At 42.8% G+C, this 19,962-nt stretch overlaps 1 protein-coding gene across 3 annotated transcripts in view; it reads right to left on the reverse strand.

Annotated features, from left to right (window-relative positions):
- Nucleotides 1-11,484, reverse strand: part of ROCK2 (Rho associated coiled-coil containing protein kinase 2) — a 107,479-nt gene extending 95,995 nt beyond the window's left edge. For 2 of the 3 annotated variants that reach the window (XM_037048726.1, XM_037048724.1), the window contains exon 1: nt 10,882-11,483. In XM_037048726.1, coding sequence (XP_036904621.1) covers nt 10,882-11,022 — 141 coding nt within the window. In that variant the 5' untranslated portion in view covers nt 11,023-11,483. Of the gene's footprint in view, nt 1-10,881 lie in introns of all 3 variants that reach the window. The other variant, XM_037048723.1, reaches the window with a different exon arrangement.
- Between the last annotated feature and the right edge of the window lie 8,478 nt (nt 11,485-19,962).

Here is a 19,962-nt window from a genome sequence, read left to right on the forward strand (position 1 = left end):
GCCTTCAATTTATAACATTACAGCTTCCTCTTTTTTACAAAAATACATGGTTGCAGAAGAAATTGTTTTTTAGAACTATCAGCAAAATTCTTTCAGTGAGTTTTCTCATTCTTTTATAGTATATCATCTTTCTTTTGTGATTAAATTCTTCTTTAGCTTAAATATAACATTAACAACACATATTCATACTCTAATTTTAAGTGTTACAATCATGAATAATGTATCCCTTTTAAGCTACAGTTAGAAATAATGCCTTAGAATTTTTTAGCATGGACATGCCATAACAAATCACGAAGAATCAAATTAAATAGCATTTTGTCAAATATTTGGAAATGCTGGTACAATGCTTGTACACCAAAGTATTATGGAATAGGGATTTTAATCACCAAATTGTAAAATATTTCTAAATGAGAAAAGCACTTCCCATGAAATGTTACTACATATAACAGGCTTCTAAAGATAAGTGCAGAAGTTTATTAAGTCATTGAAAGAAGGGCCACCCAGTTTCAAATCTGTTTCACATTTATAGTCATATTTGTAGTTACCTTTGTATTCAGCAGTAATTTAAAAAGATGAACTGTCACAAATCTTTACTGCTTTAAAGATACTGTTACTATGTATCATAAATATTAATTAATTGTGCTTTGGCCACAAGTATGTGGAATTTTATTAGCCACAAGATAAAATAAAAATCTATAAAAAGTGAGTTGGTGTTTCAAATACTAAAAAAAAAGACAAATATTACAACTGCTGTAACTATCATAAGAATCAATAAATGTAAATTTTAATTTTCAAATTTCTAAAATATGTATATAACCCTTAAAAAACAAAATTAAGCCCTGACTGGTGTAGCTCAGTGGATTGAGCATGGGCCTGTCAAACAAGGGTCACTGGTTCGATTCCCAGTCAGGGTTGCAGGCCAGGTCCCTAGTAGGGGAAACATGAAAGGCAACCACACATTGATGTTTCTCTCCCACTCTTTCTCCTTTCCTTCTCCTCTCTCTAAAAATAAATAAATAAATAAAATATCTTTAAAAAAATTAAAATGGACAGGAAATTAAACCCACAACCCAGGTATGTGCCCTGACCAGAAATTGAACCTGCAACCCTTGCATTATGGGACAATGAGCCAACTAATTGAGCCACTCTGGCCAGGTCTGGTCATCTCTTCATTTTAAATGATGTGAAAAAATATTGCAAAGAATGTGCATGTTAAAAAATCTAAAGAGTAACATGTTAATAAGATGATTACTTAATGTAAACAATAACTTAAAGGCTGCTTTGAAAATAAAATTTCAGCCCTGTCCTGAAAGAAAATTTCAAAATAGTTTAATGTAAGAGTTTTGAATATTTTATATTTTTTGGTTTGCTTTTAAAAAGACCACAAAATAATTTTTGAGTGATTTTTTTTAAATGCAGGTATGATCACAAATATAAATATACCACCCTGTTGTAGGTGCTATGCACTGAAAGATAATACTTTTCTAAATTAAATCAACTGTCAATTAAACAACCAACATTTTTCCGTAACCATTTATTAAATATGAAGCATCAAAATTATGTATATCTAGGCCAATAATTTTCTGTAGACTGTATTTCTCACAAAAGGATAAGATGTAATAACATTTCTATATTGAAATTTTATATTATATTTTACCACAATAAAAAAGTTTTTTAAAATTTCTATTTGGTGTCTTGTCTGATTCTTTTTCTTCAGAAAAGCCTGGCAACTTAAATTTCCTTCTAAAGCAAGAAAAAGAGTCCTAGTCTGACTCCTATGGAATATCTTCTCTAAAAGAAGATACATCATGTAATGACTCCTGACATTTCAGAAAATCTTGCATCTCACCATGTGCCAACCTTTTGCACACATTTCTGTATGGCATGGAGATCTCAACCAGCATCTACTTCTGGTTTTCTCAGTCAGTACAAGAAACAACACCTACTGTTTCTCAGCCTTTGACGTGAGGATTACTTGCATAAGAATCACTTGAGATACTTGTTTAAATGCAAATTCCTGGCCCCTACAGACCATCTAAATCATTAGATCTGACACCATTTCCATCAAGCATCCTACTTGTGATTCTGGCTTCCATTAGATAATTCTGACTTTCTGGCTGCATCCAAGCCTTAGTGAGCCACAAAAATAAGGGGAGAAAAAAAAAACAAGTGTTCACCTTTTCTCAGATACATCTGGGACCCTATGACCCCTCTGCCAATCTTTGAAGTACAATATTGCACCCCTCAGCTCAGTGGTTCCCACATTTCCCTGCACCTGAGAATCACCATGGGACTTAAAAAGCTCCTGATCCCCCGGTCAGACCACAGAGCAATTATGTTAGAATGTCTGGGGGTGAAAGCCAGTCTTTCATATTTCTGAGGATCCCAGTTGAGACCTATGTATTCCAGGGTCTGGAAATCACTGCCTAAACTACGGGATTAGGAAGATACAGATTAGAAAAATCTTAACTTAAAAAAAGCCAGACTGTAAACTATATTGGTATTAAGTTAAAATTTTTAACTCCCAGACACACATACACAGTCTTCTGTTAGTTTCAATCCAGTAGGGAGATTTCTAAAATGCATTCATTAAAATAAAGCTCCTTTGAGATTACCATTTTTGAGTGCAAGACGAAAAAACTGTTTCCCACTGAATGCAATATAGGATCACAGCATACATCTAAAGCTTAGATAGAGAAATGTTCATTATTACCTGATTTGCACATTAATTTCAGTGATTCTATTTGGACAAAATATAATCATTGAGGGGACAAATTCAAAAATTCAAGATTCCTCTTTTAGATATTTAAAAGCAACTCTGAATATTCAAACAAATGTTTCTAAATTTAGAATAATTACAATATTATTATTGACACTAACTTTATATTTTGCTTTATCTCTTTCCCCAGTTTGTCTTGGTATCTCATTTCCTTGAAAGAAAATTATCATCTTATGTATTTTCCCCTAATCCATACTAGTACCCATAGATTTTGATTGTATGGCCTGTTAGCACCTGATGAAATCTAATGGTTCAAAAAGAAAAATTTTTTTAATCTTGACTCTTTCACAAAGGCAAACTAGTCAACCATAACACAATACCATTTTTAACCACTCAACTTCAACTTGAACTTAATTCACTATGTAACACAATAAAATACGGCCATTTATATTCAAATGTATAAAAGTCCAAAGTGCCACAAAGCTAAATCCATAATGTTATTCCAAAATGGTGAAAGTTTTTAAAATCATATTAATATTTAGACATCTAATGCTTTAAATATTTCTTCAAGGGTTTCACATACAAAAATACATTTTACTAATTCTTGCAGGCTTCAAAGTTCATGACAATTGTGCTTAGTGTACTTTCCTTTTAGAAAAATAAATATCACTTTAACCAAAAATATTTTAAATTCTTCTTTAATATATTTAGGCATCTTAAATTGTAAAGAATTTATCTCCTAAAATTTCCTTCACTGCTCAAATGTTCGTATGTGAATAAAAATTCAAAAAAAGGACAATAATCTAAAGCAAAAGGGGAAACTTCAATTGCAATAACCACGCCTTTGATAACAACTTCCACTGCTGGGACTATACCTTAAGAATCCTGAAACACCAATTCAAAAGAACTTATGAACCCCCTTGGAAACAGCCGAAGTGCCCATCAGCAGATGAATGGATTAAAAAACTGTGGAACGGGCACACATTGGAATATTATGCGGAAGGAAGGAAGTTAAGGAAGGAAGGACGGAGGGAGGGAGGGCAGATCCCTACCCTTTGTGACAGCATGGATGGAACTGGAGACTATTATGCTAAGTGAAATAAGCCAGTTGGTGAAAGACAGATACCATTTGATCTCACTTGTAAGAGGAACCTAATCAACAAAATAAACTAACTAGCAAAACAGAAACATGGAAACAGGGAACAGACTGACAGCTAGATGCCAGAGTTAAGGTGGGAGGGAACAATGGTAGAAAGAAGGGAAGGGAGTAGTCAAAGAACATGTATGAATAACCCACGGACATGAACAATGATGTGGGGATGGACTATGGGAACAGGGGATGGGAAGGACAGAGGAGGGCAAAGGGGGAAACAGTTGGACATACTGCAACAGAATAAAGAATTTTTTTTAAATAGCTGGGGAAAATTTTTAATGTTTTAAAAAAGCACCATACTGAAATACAAGGCAAAACAGTAGGATTGTATCTGATATACAGTGCACAAGTAAGACCAGTACTTCTACATTTGAAAAGAACACTGCCCCTTGGTTAAAGTCCAAAACTTCACACATAATGTAATTTCAAAAATCAGTATTTAATGCCAACTGTGAACAAGAGGAGGCAACAATTGTATCTGGAATTAAGTTCAGATGGGTACTCAAAGTGTAAGCCAAAAGCCAAGCATAACATATAGTATTTAGAACACCCGCTGGAAACCACCCTCACTGGAACCAAGTTAAAAAATTAATAATAACAATTGCTTCCTGAGCTTTATGTAAAACAGGAAAGTATAAAGACAAATGTTGGATTAAGATGGACAGAAATAAGTTTAGAAGCCTACTCAACATGCTCAGAAAGTAAAGATGAGCACATAAATGAAGAAACACTCAAAGAACGCACATTTAAGTCAGAAGTACTTCAACTTGATCTGTAGCTTAGAAATAACCCAACCAGTAAAGACTGCCATTATCAGCATCTGCAGTGTAGACTCCACACAGTTCAGTAAGGCTCATTCATTACTTAGAAGCAAAACGTATGATAGCAAGGTTTGGAGGGGTAAGGGGAGACTCAGTATTAACTAGACCTTTAAAGTGGAGACTCTGGCCATTAGGATAATCCTACCTACAAAGGTCTCCCATCTTTGTATAAATAATTCAAAGATATTATTTATATTCTATTTTTTAAACATTGGGATTGCCCTGTGGTATACAAAATGAAATTCCCTTCACCAGATAATACTCATGGTACATCAGTAAAAATCAAAAGAACAAGCAGAATTAACAAGCACATAAAACAGTACTCAGCATCATTTGTCATTAGTAAAATACACCACAATGACTACAATCACGAAGACAGACAATAGTGTTCCCTAAGGATGTGGAAAAACTAGAACTCATAAAATAGTGCAGTTACTTCGGAAAACAATTTGTCAGTTTTTTAAAAGTTACGTATAAACTCACCATATGACCCAGCAATCTCACTCCTTGAAATCTAGCAAGAGAAATAAAAACATATGCCCACACATATGTTGAATTCATAAACAAAATGTGGTGTATCTATATAATGGAACATAGTTCAGCAATTAAAAACAAAATATTGATATAGGCTACAGCATAGATGAGCCTCAAAAAATTGTGCAAGGTAAAAGCAGCCAGAGAAAACAACTGTATATCGTATGATTCTACTTATACAGAATTTCCAGAAAAGAAAAATGTATAGAGACAGAAAACAGATCATTGGTTGGCTGGGGCTGGAAGCAAGGACTGACTGCAAACATGCTCAAGAGAATTTGGGTGATTAATGAAAATGGATTGTGATGATTGACAACTTTATAGCTACTAAAAATCAATGCCTTAGCAACAATGGGTAAATTTTACAGTATGTATATTATACCTCAATAAAAAGAACTAGCAAAGCTAGTAAACAATGCTACCTATGTTTAAAAAAAAACCCTGCTGACTAGTCTCAAATGCTAGACTTTTATTTCAGAGCTAATTGTAAGCACAAGTAAGAGAGTGAAACATGCCTTGTCAATTGTACTACATCTGCAGGCTACATTTATTTTTTAACCAACAATTATCAAGGAATTACTGCAGGCAAGACATTGTGTATCGCTCTCCTTTGTCTGCTACTGAACACCACTACGCAGATGTAAAAGGAAAGCTACCATAACTCTAAATTCCCTTATTATAACTATTTTAAGTAAGATGCAAAGGGAACAAGGAAAATGAAGCATTTCAGTTTATTAGAAAAAGAAACAGATTATTACAAACAGCAAATACAGGGGTGGGCAAAGGAGGTTTATAATTGTATTCACAATACAATAATAAATAAATAATACAAGAATAAACTATGTTTCAAAAACTCACAACTGTAAACCTCCTTTTGCCTACCCTGTATTTTAAAGCTAAATAAAACTGCTAGTAATCAGTATGATTGATAAGACCTGAAATTTTTTCAAAACAGTCATTTGTAGTGACTTATAACAACTCTTACTTTCTGATCAAAATCTCTCATGCCCTTTGGTTTGGGTTTTACTTTTGTTAACAAATATTGCCTTATTATTAATAACAGCCAATATACTATTTTAAAGAATTCAAATCTGTGCCCTGGCTGGTATGGTTCAGTTGGTTGGTTTCATCCTACAAACCTAAAGATATTGGGTTGATTTCCAGTCCAGGGTACATACCTAGAATGCACCCTGCGGGGGTACATTGGGCTGCGGGGTCAGTCCTTGCTTGGGGCACGTAGGAAAGGCAACCAATCGATATCTCACTCCCTCTTTCCCTCTCCCTCCCCCACTCTCTAAAATCAGTAAGCATGACCTCAGGTGATGACTTAAAAAAAAATTCACCCTGTGAACCCACTATCTCATCTGCTTTTATTCATTAAGTATGGTTTCAACACAGGCATTATGACACCACCAAGGTATATAAGAAGGAACTGGATGTTCGACCAGAAGAAAAGTTAGAGGGGAGGGGAACAGATGACACATGATAAAAGATAAAGCTGTTCAGCCTTCCACACAAGATGTCTTGACTTCACCTAAAATACTGAATAAAATTTGTTTAAATCCTTTCCAAGACAAATGGTTTCAGCACAATCCAGAAAATATCCAAATCACAATTAAATTTTCCTACCTGACCTCCAATTAATTCTACCACCCAAACTCTCTGCATATACAAATGTTTACTTATCTCCCTTCCTATAGAAAGATAAGAAATAAGTGTCAGGAACATAGATCAAAATGTTTACTTGGGAACTACTTTAATATCTCTTGTTCAAGCAGGGGTATATTTCTATAAATAACTCCTTTTACTTAAAAAAGAACTGTTCATTCAACAAATATTTACAGGACACAACCACTGGAAGACAAAAAAGACCCATCTCCCAAAAGAGTCTATATTCGGTCCATTGAATAAAATAAAAAACAAAGAAGTATGCATATAACTCGACAACACTTAGTATACGAAGCATTTCTCAGCACAATCATCCAGGTAATTAAGATAAAGCAAACCTGCTCTGCCCTGTTTCTATCCAAATAAAGGATTGCTAGAGGAGGCTCTGCTATTCATTCCTATGGCCTAAAACACAACCCCAATAATAATAGGCTAGAAATTAGTTCCGAGTCTATAATCTCTTTAAAATAATGAAGGAAATTAGATATTGAATACTAAGTGATCAATTATAACAAAAAAATAAAGCACTTTATTTTTTTTTTGTAAAGCACTTTAGACATCTGAACAAACAACCCATACATTACCAAAATGAATCAATAAACTATAAAATCATTCTTGGACATAGAAACATTCCCCAAAAGATTAATCAACGATGAACCAAAAACAAACCCAGTATTTCCTCTCTGTCACACAAACACATGCATGAAGAGAAACGCCAACCACTGCGACTCAGACAGCTTCCAAAAGGTAAGTGAGGATCATCTGGGACAGTCAGCTGCATAACCTAATCATACTTTAAAGGGAGAGAAGGGAGAATGACTCTAATCAATAAAATGAGAAGAGAGAGTTTTAGTGGAATCCTGAATGCCACCATGATTTCACACTGATTTAAAGATTAAGCTTCACATAAGCTAACCTATCCTCAGAAGGTTATTTTGTGTTTTTTCCCAAAAGCTATAATAAAATTGCTCTGAGTCATTCTTCTCTTCACCAGTAAACCTTATCACTGACAGCTCATATATATTTTTAATATTAGCACAAAACAGGATTTTAAGTACAGTTATAGAGTATTGTTTCCATGAGGAATCTTCAGAGGTCTGAACAGAGACCAAACCCATAAGCACTACTGTCCCTCCCCGCAAGCACCACTTCCCAAACTGGAGGGTTTACGACCAGAACACAGAGCTAGAAACAGAGGCTCCCAACTAATGTTTTGGGAACTCGAATACTTAGTCAAATCTTCTGATAAAATTTTTGTACCCCTACTTCATACTTTCCCTCATAATTCCAAATGGAATAAAAGTAACATTAAAAATAAAACCATTATAAGCCCTGGCCCAGTAGGCCAGTTGGCTAGAGCCCAGTCCTGACGGGGGCCCAAGGTTGAGGGTTTGATCCTGGACAGGGCACAGACATGAACCAACCAATAAACGCATCAGTAAGTGGAGCAACAAATTGATGTTTCTCTCTCCCTCTCTCCCCTTCTCTATTAATAAATTTTTTAAAAAAATAAGTAAAACCAGCCCTGGCTGGTGTAGCTCAGTGGATTGAGCGCAGGCCTGCGAACCAGAGGATCGCGGTTCGATTCCCAGTCAGGGCACATGCCTGGGTTGCAGGCCAGTTCCCTGCAGGCCAACTCCCAGCAGGGGACGCACTAAAGGGAAACCATATATTGATGTTTCTCTCCCTCTCTCCTTCCCCTCTAAAGATAAATAAATAAATTTTTAAAAAATAAGTAAAACCATTACAGCACTAAAAGAAAATTCAGGTATATGATATCACATTCTTGGTCATGGAGAATGTCCTAGACATGACATCTAAGCCTGGAATCACTCTTCAATGAGAAGACCAAGCAATTTGACTACCTAGAAGTTTCTTTCACTAAGTTTAAAAAAATGACAAAGCACATGTACCATGTAATTTTATGGTTTTTTAATATTTTTTCAGACATATACATACTAAAATATGAACTTGAACAGTGATTATCTCTGTGAGACTATATACAGGGTGGGGCAAAAGCAGGCTGAGTTGTGAGTACAAAAAATGCAGTTTATTCTTGTATTATTTATTAATTATTGTATTATTTTCCATATAAACAACTGTAAACCTACTTGTGCCCCACCCTGTATTTAAACTAAAAACAGCAATGACAAAATCTGATGTCAACTGTCATGCCAGTAATGTGTCACCTCAACAAAAATGTAAAGTGTGTGGCTATATATACACATCGATTACTGGTCAACAAATGAATGGACTGAACCGTGTACTGAGCATGTGCAATGTTTCATTTTTTAAAATAGCCTTCATTTTAATAATTTAGAAAACACTTTGATAAAACAGAATGTAAGGCTCTGGCGAGGGAGCTCAGTGGGTCAGAGCACCATCCGGATACGCCAAGGCTGTGGTCAGGGCACATATAAGAATCAAACCAGAAATAAAGTGGAACAACAAATCAATGCTTACGCCTCTTCCTACAAATCAATAAATTGAAACTTAAAAAAAGAAAAAAGAGAATGTATATTACACGTGCGAATGGCTTAGATTCAAGCTCAGAAAAATCCTAATGATTATGAGTAACATCAGTAAAGACCCGAGATGAAAGTCTGAAAAATTTCTATCTGGGATTGAATATGAACCTGATGAATACTGTACTATTTTTAACCGAACTTTCTGGCCTTGGATCAAAGTTTTGCAAGCAAAATGCCACGGTGAAAATGCTGGGAGGGAAGCCCAGAGTCTAGCTCTGGCCTGGGAGAAGCTATGCCCTTCAGGTGACCAATCCCACCCCCAGCGAGGACGCGCAGAGGGGCAGGGCGCCACGCTCACGTGAAAACATGCCACCCCACACGCGCGTGGAAATTGGACAGGGCACAGCACGCAGGAGCCTCCGCACACCGCGAGAGGTGCCCCTGCGGTCGCGGCCGGCTCCTGCCCTTTGGCCCGACGGCACTGAGTCACTCCGAAAACCACTGCAGCACCTCCAAGGACGCCAACTGCTTCTGAAGAAAAGGCACTCGCTGCAAAGGGCGGAGACGCCGGTTTTCTCTTCGTTCGGTCACTAGGTTTTTCCCCGCGGGGAGAATTGAACCTGAGTCCCAGGAGAAAATACTCAAAGAAAAAAAAGAAATCCACGGGTCGCCATCCCGGACTCCACTCCTCCGGAGCTCCCTTAATACCCAGAGCGTCTCCTTCGGGTTCTGCCCCCCCGCCCGTAAAACCCCACACCCCCTGGTCCCATAAGCACATCTCCGCTGCTCGCCGACCACACCACACCGTCTGTGAACCGTCTGTGCAAACAGAAGCAACAACCTTTCTACTTTGTAAAGCACGGCCCTTTCTCCGTCAAGAGCGAGGAGCAGACTCGACGTGGCCAATGCCTGGCAATTCAAAGGTCGTGGCGGCGAAGGGGCACAATGAAAAGGGCTCACTCCGCTCTGGAGCTCAGGCTAGGCTGGGCTGGCGCGATGGTCTCGGGAAACTTAAGGCACAGAAAGTCAAGTGCACTAAATGGCAACGACGAAAGCTCCAAGACGTCGGACTCGGGGGGCAGAGGGAGGGCAGCACCCCGGTGGGTGGGTAGGCACTCCCAACGGGGGCAGCACCAGGCTGCCCCTCGCTGGGACGCAAGTCCCCTCGCAGCTTGACACCCTCTCACACTGGCTACTCGGGGGGTCTGAAGGAGCCCCCCGCCGCCCTGCCTTCCCCAAACCCAGAGGGTAGGCGGGAAGGAGGAAAGGGGTGTTTCCTCCCAGGGCTCCAAGGAAAAGGCAGCCGGGTTTGACATCGGCTCCAGGGGGCCCTGGCAGGAAGCAAAGGTGGCGCTCCGCGCCGGGAACTCGGTCGCTGACCCGGGCCCGGCTGCCGGAAGCAGGACGGCGTGGGGCGAGACCTCCCTCGCGGGTGGGGGGGGGCACAGAGAGGCGGGCCGAGGGGGAGACTGGAGGTCGCAGCCCTTGCGGGGAGGGCTCCCGGCGTCCGCCACCTACCAGCAAGCTCTCCACGTTGATGGGCGAGCGAGGGTCTCGGATCAGCGCCTCCAGCTTCCTCTGGCGGCTCGCGCCCGCCGCGTCCCCCGGCTGCTCCTCGGGGGCGCCGGGCATTTTCCCCGTCGGCGGGGGCCGGCTCATGCCGCCGGGCCCGCACTCTCGCTCCCTGCGCGCCGGCCCGGACGCCTCGGGGCCTAGCGCCGCCCCCGAACCGCCAGCCCCGGGCGGGGTTCCGCCCGGGCCCACGCCCGCCTCTAGCTCTGGCTTCGGGTCTCAGCGCCGGTCCCGGGCCTGGGGCTGTCCAAGGGGGCGGCCTCGCCCGGGAGGCCGGGAGCAGACGGCGGCGTCCCCGCCCCTCAGTCAGATTCGCGCCGCCGGGTCCGCTCGTCCGCCGAGAGCTCGCTCCCTCAGGACTCCGAGAGCGGGAGCCGCGCCGCCACCGCCGGGCTCTGACCGCCCCGCCCTCCGGGGCTCGCGGGGCTGACGCCCAGGCTCAGACAACTACGGCCGCCGCCAGCCCGCTCCCATGGTCTCCGCCCGCCGCTTCAGTCCCACAAGCCCGCTGCCCTCGCACACTCCCGCGCCGCGCGCAGCCGCTACCCACAAGCCCCTCGGCCGCGGCCGCCGGCGCACCCCCGCAGCCCCGCCCCGCCCCGCCCGGCGCGCGCCTCCGCACGCCCCGCCCCGCCCCGCTCGGCGCGCGCCCCCTGCGCGTCTCGCCCCCGCCGCCTCTCGCCCCTTTTCCTCCTTTATTCCGTTTCTTGCAGTCCGCTCCGCTGCGCGTTTCTACATTCGGAGCCCTCCCTCTATCCTTGCCCCTGCCTCCTCCCCTTTCTGAGTTCTCAGAGGGTGAATGGCCGGGTGTGCGGTCACTGCCTGACTTGGCCCGCCGCGCTCCCCGCACTGCCGGGGGCGGGGAGGGCGCGCTCGCGGCGGGGACCGGCCGGCGGCTCTGCTCCCACCAGACCCGACCCCGGAGGACGACCCGGGGACTCCGAGGCCGACCCCACCACCCCTACTACCAGGTCCTGAGGCCGCTGAGTGGGGGCGGCAGTAGGGGCTGGTGGAGGGATGGATGGGTCCGGGCCCCCCCACCCCCGCCCGGCCCGGGCTGACTCAGCGTGCAGCTATGCGGGTCTTGCATCACCCGCGCCAAAATAATAGCGACCGCCAGTCGTTGCTCTCGCCTGCAGAGCTCTGAGCTTGCAGGGGCCTCCCTGGGCCACAGAGCTCTTACTGGGAAGGCTGGGAGGGCATGTAGTGGGAGTCGGAAACTGGACGTGGACAGGCAGTTGGAATCCTAGTCCCGGGGCAGGAGGGCCTGGCAGAGTTCCTTCCGGCCCCAGGGCACAAGTCCTGGAATTCCAAAAACCTTACTGCGCCTGCCTAACAATCGGCTTCCAGCCTGGGCTGAAACCCTAATCACAAGACAACAAGAGAGTGATAGAAAAATGCTTTCCATCCGCAGGCCTTCGCGAGGTCCTTGACTTTTGCGGGGCGGCAGAAGGGCGGTTATAGGAGCCGCTCCTCCACATTCCTGGCCCGCGCCATTGGCCAGATCTACCCAGGGCGCAATCTGAAAAATATGTGCCAAGAGCTATAAAACTGTTCATTGAACCCCTTTGACCCAGTAAACCCATTTAAGGAAGTAACATTTCTGAGGAAATGATCCAAAGGGGGAAAGAAGGGGGGCGAACTTGTATAAAGATGTTTATAGCAGGACTATTCAGAATGTTCATAATGGCCCAAACCTGGAATGGACCCAATCGTCCAACCATTGGGGAGGAATCCAAACGAGCTCTGCCACATTAACAAAAAGAATCCTGGCATATATGCAAGATGCATGTCAAGCACATGAAAGTTTTGGCAAGCACACGAAAAGATGTATCGGAAATAAGGTTAAATGAAACAACAAATATGAAATAGCTTGTACGCACTACTTAAAACTATGTAAAGTGAACAGCTGTGAGAAGGAAGGAGACTACAGCTGTTTTTAAGTGGGATGTTTTTGCTGTAAAGATACTTAAGAGAACATTAAATTTTCAATAATTGAAAACTACTGTCGAATGGGCCACTCCAAAAAAGCTACAATCTGATACCCATTAAGTAATGTCTTAAGAACCATTCTCACTGTCTTGTCAGAGATAAGCCCGCATTTGGCAACTTACTTCTAGAGCCCTGACCTTGTGATAGTAACATTTTAATCAGTAAGTGTTCCAGGAGCCTCATCTTTGGTTTTGTGTTAAAGCCACCCTCCCTTGGACGCAGGCAGGAGGAGGCCCCACTGGGTCCAAGAGAGCAGCTTCTCCCTCTCAGATAACACCACTGACTTCTGGTCAAAAGTTAAGTGCTTCAGACTGTATGTGGAGTGACTCATTCATACCTCCACAGACCAAACCAAGAGGAAGGAATGAGCCTACACTCCTGCTGTATGGGGGCAAAATAATGAAATAATCCATGATTACAGATCCTTTTTTCTAAGAAGAATATGATATGCAAAGCAAAAGGAACACCATGTGCTTCTCAGGTTCCAAACAAATTTTTTCAGTGACTGCCAGTATGTGTTATGGAACTTGGTGGCCTAACAGGAAGCCATAGTCGCAAATACTAGATGTGAAAATTCTATGTAAAAAAAAAAAAACCACCAAAAAGTAGTGATCCACAAGGTACAGATAATGGGCACCCTTTGCTATGGTCATTTACATAGGCTAGAAAAAGCCATAGTGTAGAAGATCTTTATCCAAGACCTCATCACTGTCTGCGTGGAGGGAAAGAAAACCAATCTCTTGATGTGAGTTAAACCTTTATTTTATTTTATTTTATTTCCTTCTTGGTCAGTAAAACAATTCTTGTTTTACCAAAGTAATACACAATGCATTCTTGTAAAAGGTCGAACAAACCTTTTTCAAGGTATATAGAACATACCTTGAAAAACTACTCTCCCATGTCTCCCCCCACACATGTTCTCTTATCATTCAAGACCTTGATTCATTCTCATACGTGTGTATTTGTATACGCCCATATGTATCATCTTCCCACATATACGGCATCCTACCATAGAGTGTTTCACAACCTGATTGTTCCCCTTGATTGACATGTCTTAGAGATATCGCCATGCCTGTACCAAGAAATCTGCCTCATTCTTTTTAACTGCTGTACAATGTCCCGTCGTACAGGTGGAGCATACTTTTATTTACTCTTGATTAGGGAACACAGTAGTTAAGAACAGACTCTAGAGACAGAGTGTCTGGGTTAAAATCCCGCCACGAGTTCTGTGTGTCTCGTGCTTAAATGAGTGCTGGCCCTTAATAAATATTAGTTATTATTAGTATTTTCTCACTGTCACAAACATTGTTACAGTTGACATTCTTGTATTCTTGCCTTCGTGTGGACATTTAAATAGTATCAACTCCTACAAGTGAAATTGTTGTATCTAAGGGGAGGCACGCTTCAAATAGTTACAGATATTGCCAAACTATCATTAAAAAGACTACCATTTTACATTCCTACCCTCAGCAGAAGAAACTGCCAATTTCCCTTTACCTTTGCCAATATTAAATATTATAAATCTTTTCAATTTTTGCCAATTTGATGGGCAAACATAATGGTGTCTTGTTGTAATTTGCATTTCCTTAATTACTACTGGAGGTGAGCATTTCATGTTTCTATTTCTTTTGAAATGACCTATGTATATCTTTTGTTCATTGGACTTCCATTTCTCATACTAATTTGTAGGCGTCTGTATTTGTTATGGATAGTCCTCCTTCTTATAACATAATGTTAAAGCGTGTGTTCTAATTTGCAATTTTTTTCTTCCATTCTGTTGTCACTTACTTTTGTTTTCAGGATCTTTTGTCAAGCAATTGTTGTTACCTTTTATGAACTCTCATCTACCAATAGTTGCCGTCACAGCTTCTAAGTTTTATGTCTGGGTGAGGACTGAAATTGCAAGAGACTGTAAAGAAACAGCAGTTCCCTAGTAAGTTCCTAATAGTTTCCTAATAGTGTCAATCTCATCTCATCCTCTACTGAGCCACAGATAGAGGGTCTCCCTATGCCCACTCTTTTCAGAGTGGTTCCTGCTACAGGTCTGTGATCCTGTCCCAGGTTGCTGGTGTCCCTTTTAACACCATCCCTTGTGTGTCCTGAGCACAGGTGTGGCAGGTGGGACCTGGATAAAAAAACTTTGTCCAATACTAAGGAAGAGGAATGGAGACGTAAACACGGAGAGTAGAGGGCATTTAAACAGGCTGGCTGGCCTGTCTGTGGATAAGAAGGCTTTTGATTCCGCCCTCACTGGCTTGATCTGTGAGACTGAGCAGCTCCACCCCGTTTTATATGAATTTTGTCGACGTTTCTTTTCTCCATCTCTCCATTCCCAGCCCATTGCTAAGTGGCTGGTGCCAGTTTAACACGCACTGCCCCGCAATGCCTTCCTACCCATCCAGACGTTTCACAGTCCAGACTGAGAGAAGAGGGCTCCCTTCCCTCTCTGATCTACCTGAGACCCATCTGCTCTGCTCCAACAAACAGAGACCAAAAGCAAAATTTTTTTTGGTCTTTTTATGTGGTACCTGCAATTACTTGCTTAATAATAATAATTATTATTAGGCATAAGGGTTCACTATGTGCTAGGCCATGTGCTTGGTAGAAATTACCTTACATCTCAAAACAGCCTTTTGCTAATGGTACTATTACTATGTCCATTTTCCAGTGATGTAATAGGGACTCAGATATATGATAATGGAATGAATATATGAATTAATGAATGAAAATAATGAACTCTGAATGGTCTGGGCATCACCAAAACACCTACCAGCCTTTCCCATCTTGCTTCACATTGCAAGCTGGTGTTGTAATGTAGCAAAGTGCTTCTGTCCCACGTAAGCCAAGATTTAATAACAGAATAAAGGCATGAACTCTCAAGGCAAAGGTGTCATTATTTTTGTAAACTCTACTATTATAAAGGACACAGGGTTTAATAGTTTATGAAATAGAGTTTTATCCTAAGTTTCATTCATGGTACTGCTAATAACTCCCAGCATGAATGAGAAAATTGCTGTATCCCTCTGTGAGTCAGTTTCCTCATACACAAAACAGAAATAATGAAGCTTGGTCGTCATTAAGGCTCCTTAAGATCTCCAGATGAAAAGATACTGGGTGCGTCCAAGACCAATTATTCACCAGTATCCTAGGAAAGGTTCTCAGAGGAGAAAGAGCTGGTCACAGCTCCAAAGTCTACTTGGAAGTAAATGGTAAGTCCCTCCAAAAAATATATACATGGGAGGGAGGACCCCAAAACTGGAATTTATTTATACAAAACTGTATTTATTCTTACATGTTTAAACTTCAGACACTTCCAATGTACTCTCCAGCTGATACAAGACCCCTATTGATACATTTTTTCCACTGCTCAAAACAGTTTTTGAACTCATCGATTTTGATGCCTTTTAGTGCTTCTGCCATTTTTTTTGTTTGTTTGTTTGTTTCACTTCTTCTGCATTGGCAAAACCTTTCTCTCTGAGGACTTGTTTCATCCAGGGAAACAAAGCAAAACAAAAAGTTGCTCTGGGCAAGGTCAGGTGAATAAGGAAGGTGGGACACCAGGGAGGGGGAGCTTCCCATTTCTGGTCAAAAACTGCTGAACACTCAGTGGTGTGGGCAGGTGCACCCATAAATCACCATCATGAAATGGGCAAACGAGTTGAAAGAGTCTTCAAAACAATTCACTGGATGCAGCTTCTCACAACAACACCAGCTGGAACACTGATGCAGATGGGCTCCTACAACACTCATCTACCTGGGGAAGCCTGTGTGTACTGCAAGGACCCCATCCTCCAGAAGATAATTCTATGTTGTTGTTTTCGGGGAGGGTCCTCCTTCATATACACATTTGAGAAGATTGGTCCCAGGAAACGCCAGGGACCCTGGGAAGCTCAGCTTTGATTCTGGCCCTGCTGGTTTGGTGGAAGGCCTTGATGTCATATCTGGCAGCCTCATTTTCCCCATTAGTGAGATGGAAATGGCCCCGGGATGCTTTCTCTGCTCAAAGACCTTCACTGGATCCTCTGATTCTGTCGCTCTGTGTGGTGGGCACCCCTAAGCAAGTGCAGGCATGACGGGGGTAAGACATGGGACTCAGCGGCAGTGTGGTGAAGGAAAGTTGAAGGAGGCCAGTTTGGGGGACATTTTCGTAATCCACAGGCCACCATTTGTAATGGTGGTTTATGACCATGAGTCGTGAAGAATTTACGAAGCATACAAAAAAGAAAGCTTCAGTTAAAGTGGTCAGTCACTAGACTACAGGGCTAACCCTTTGTTTCTGTGACTGCCTGCCTTATTGTGAAATGAGAAGCCACTTTTAATGTCCTGGCCTTTAGAGTGGCACTTCGATGACTGACTAGGGTTACCCTTGTACTCTTCTACTCACTACTTTGACCTCCTAGTGAAGTGGGGACCTTCGCAAGGCAAACACAGAGGAGGCGGGTCCGCTGCGCGTCCAAGCCCAGGTCGGTCAGCACGGTCCCCACCTTTGGACAGGCAGTGAGTGGTTGTGATGAGGACATTGCAGGAGCATCCCAGAAACCTCATTTCCAGCCTTACTATGTGCCTTTCTAGCTACGTGGCCTCAGGAAAATTAATGCACCTCTCTGAGCTTTGGTTTCTCTCCTAGGGTGTTTGTGGGGAACGAATAAGAGAAGGCTTACACAGCATTAGGCAGATGAACAGGTGGCTCATTCTCCTCTGTCCGAAGCTGGCAAGATTCCAGGTGCAGTTTCTTTTACTTCATTCATTCATCCAGCAAAGATATTTGTGTGCTGGTAACAGCAGCAAACGGCAGTGAAATAAAGCCTGTGGGCCCTTATTAGGCTTATGATCTAATGGGCGGGACATATATGACACAAGTAATCATGCAGGTAAGTACTTACAAATGTGAGTGCTACAAAGACATCTGTAAGGTGCTAAGAGAATTATAACGGGAGCTTAGTCCAGGTGGGGGTCACGGAAAGTTTCCAAGAAAGTAATTCTGGTGGCATCTAAAAGGATGAGTGGAGCTGGGGGAAACTGGGGACCAAGGAGAAGAGGGTGGCCGAGGCTGAGGTTAAGGGAAAAAAACAAATAAGGGAACTTCCTAACAGACAGGCAGGTAGTTAGGCCGTCTGAGGTGTGGTTTGTCAGGAGTGGTACCACCCAGGAAAGGTGCCGGTCTGCCACTGGCGGACGGAAACACCTGATTTTCAGAGCACTGCGATTTGGCCTCACTCAGTAAGTTTTAAGAGTTTTAGTCTACCGGCCCATAACACTTGTATTTGCAGAGCTCTTTGTGGCCTTTTTTTTTTTTTTTTAGTACTTTTGGTAGTAATTCTTGGAAGCAGGCAAATCTAAAATCCCTGGTCAAATAGATTCTCGTCCTGATCACCGCCGAAGAGATCGCCATTTTCACCCTTTATCTAAAGGAGCAGGTCCCAATGGAAAATACAAAAGTTGGACACGTGAGACGTGGATTCAGGCTTTGGCGCCACCAGTTCTGGGCTATGTGACCCCTGGGCAAGTCACTGCCTCCCTGAATTCCAGTTCCTCACTCGTAACAGCTGATCCAGAGTTGATTCTTGTGAAAGCAACAAAATGTATGTGAGGTGCTATACAAACCTGGCTCTTGGCACACATCCAGAGTCTTTTCTCTTATGCCATTCTTCTGTTCTGGGCATGACAGAGAAAGGGAGATGTCCAAGGTGACCTCCAGGTTCTGTAGGCTTCACCAGCAAAGTAGCAGAGATTGATTACTGCATCTCAAGGCTGCATGTGTATTTTAAGGTAGATAAAAATGGATGAGTTTTTTAAAAAAACAACCAGAAATGGTGGGATAGTCCTTTGTGATTCTTTTGCACTTTTCCGGAAAAAAATATATACATAAAATAGGTAGATAGATGATAGATAAATATGTTGTGGCAGCCAGCAGAAGCTGAATGCCAGTGACCATATTCTTCAAGTCTTTCCGTTTCTTGTCTGTTACTTGTTGACATTCTCACCGGCAGTGTTTGAACAGGGTCGGGCTGTTTGCACACAGTCATTGTTCACGATGGCTGAGCAGGATGCACACAGGAAAGCCACATAGACTTTGACATACATCACTCCATCACCCAATGCCGAGAAGATGTGAGCCACGAGTCTGAAGGACAGAAGCAAGCTCCTCTTTCGTCTGCCCCACCGCACCCCTCTGAGAGCTGGTGCTGAGGCTGTGCAGCAGAGCTGAGACCTGAGAACAAGGAGGAGCTGAGAAGAGTGGAAACCCTCTGGAAGGGAGACACCAGTATCATAACTTTCTGTCATTGGGAATGGTGGGAATTCCCAGAGCATCAGGGCATCAGCCTTCAAATATGGGGTCCAGTACAAATAACATCCCTTTTTTATTACATAAAAATATTTTAGCCCTGACTGGTATAGTTCAGTGGATTGAGCGCGGGCCTGCGAACCACACAATCGCGGTTCGATTCCCAGTCCGGGGCACATGCCTGGGTTGCAGGCCAGTTCCCGGTTCCCGGTAGGGGACCCACAAGAGGCAACCATACATTGATGTTTCTCTCCCTCTCTCCTTCCCTTCCCCTCTAAAGATAAATAAATACAATCTTTAAAAAATATTTTATTATAAGATCATAAGCATGCAATTTTGTAATATGAGAAAATCACATGCAAGCACACCATGTGACATTTTAGGTGAAGTGTTCAGACTGCTGTTCATCTCATGCAAGACATTCACGGACCCTACCAACCACACTCAAGCGAGCCTTACTTCCGCCAGGCCCTGTATAATCCACATGCTCGTCTCAAGACAACAGGAAAGTGAATCAGGCATGAGTGCATCCACATTCCTTGCCAGTCTCAAAGAACGGGAATGGCTCCAAGGGCTCCCTCTGGGGCAGCGTCTTCTACTGCAGCTCATAGTGGTCCTGCGGGGTGCTCTCGGCTCCCCAGCGGAAAGGGTAGAATGCCCACGAGGCATCGCAGGCTATGACTGGGGAACTCAGAGACAAGGAAGTCAGGTTCATTGACCTTATTATGCTTTGGCGAGGGAAATAAGCC

Source organism: Sturnira hondurensis, unplaced genomic scaffold, assembly GCF_014824575.4.
Source record: "Sturnira hondurensis isolate 20B ecotype Veracruz unplaced genomic scaffold, ASM1482457v3 Scaffold0006413, whole genome shotgun sequence".
NCBI classification, from domain to species: Eukaryota; Metazoa; Chordata; class Mammalia; order Chiroptera; family Phyllostomidae; genus Sturnira; species Sturnira hondurensis.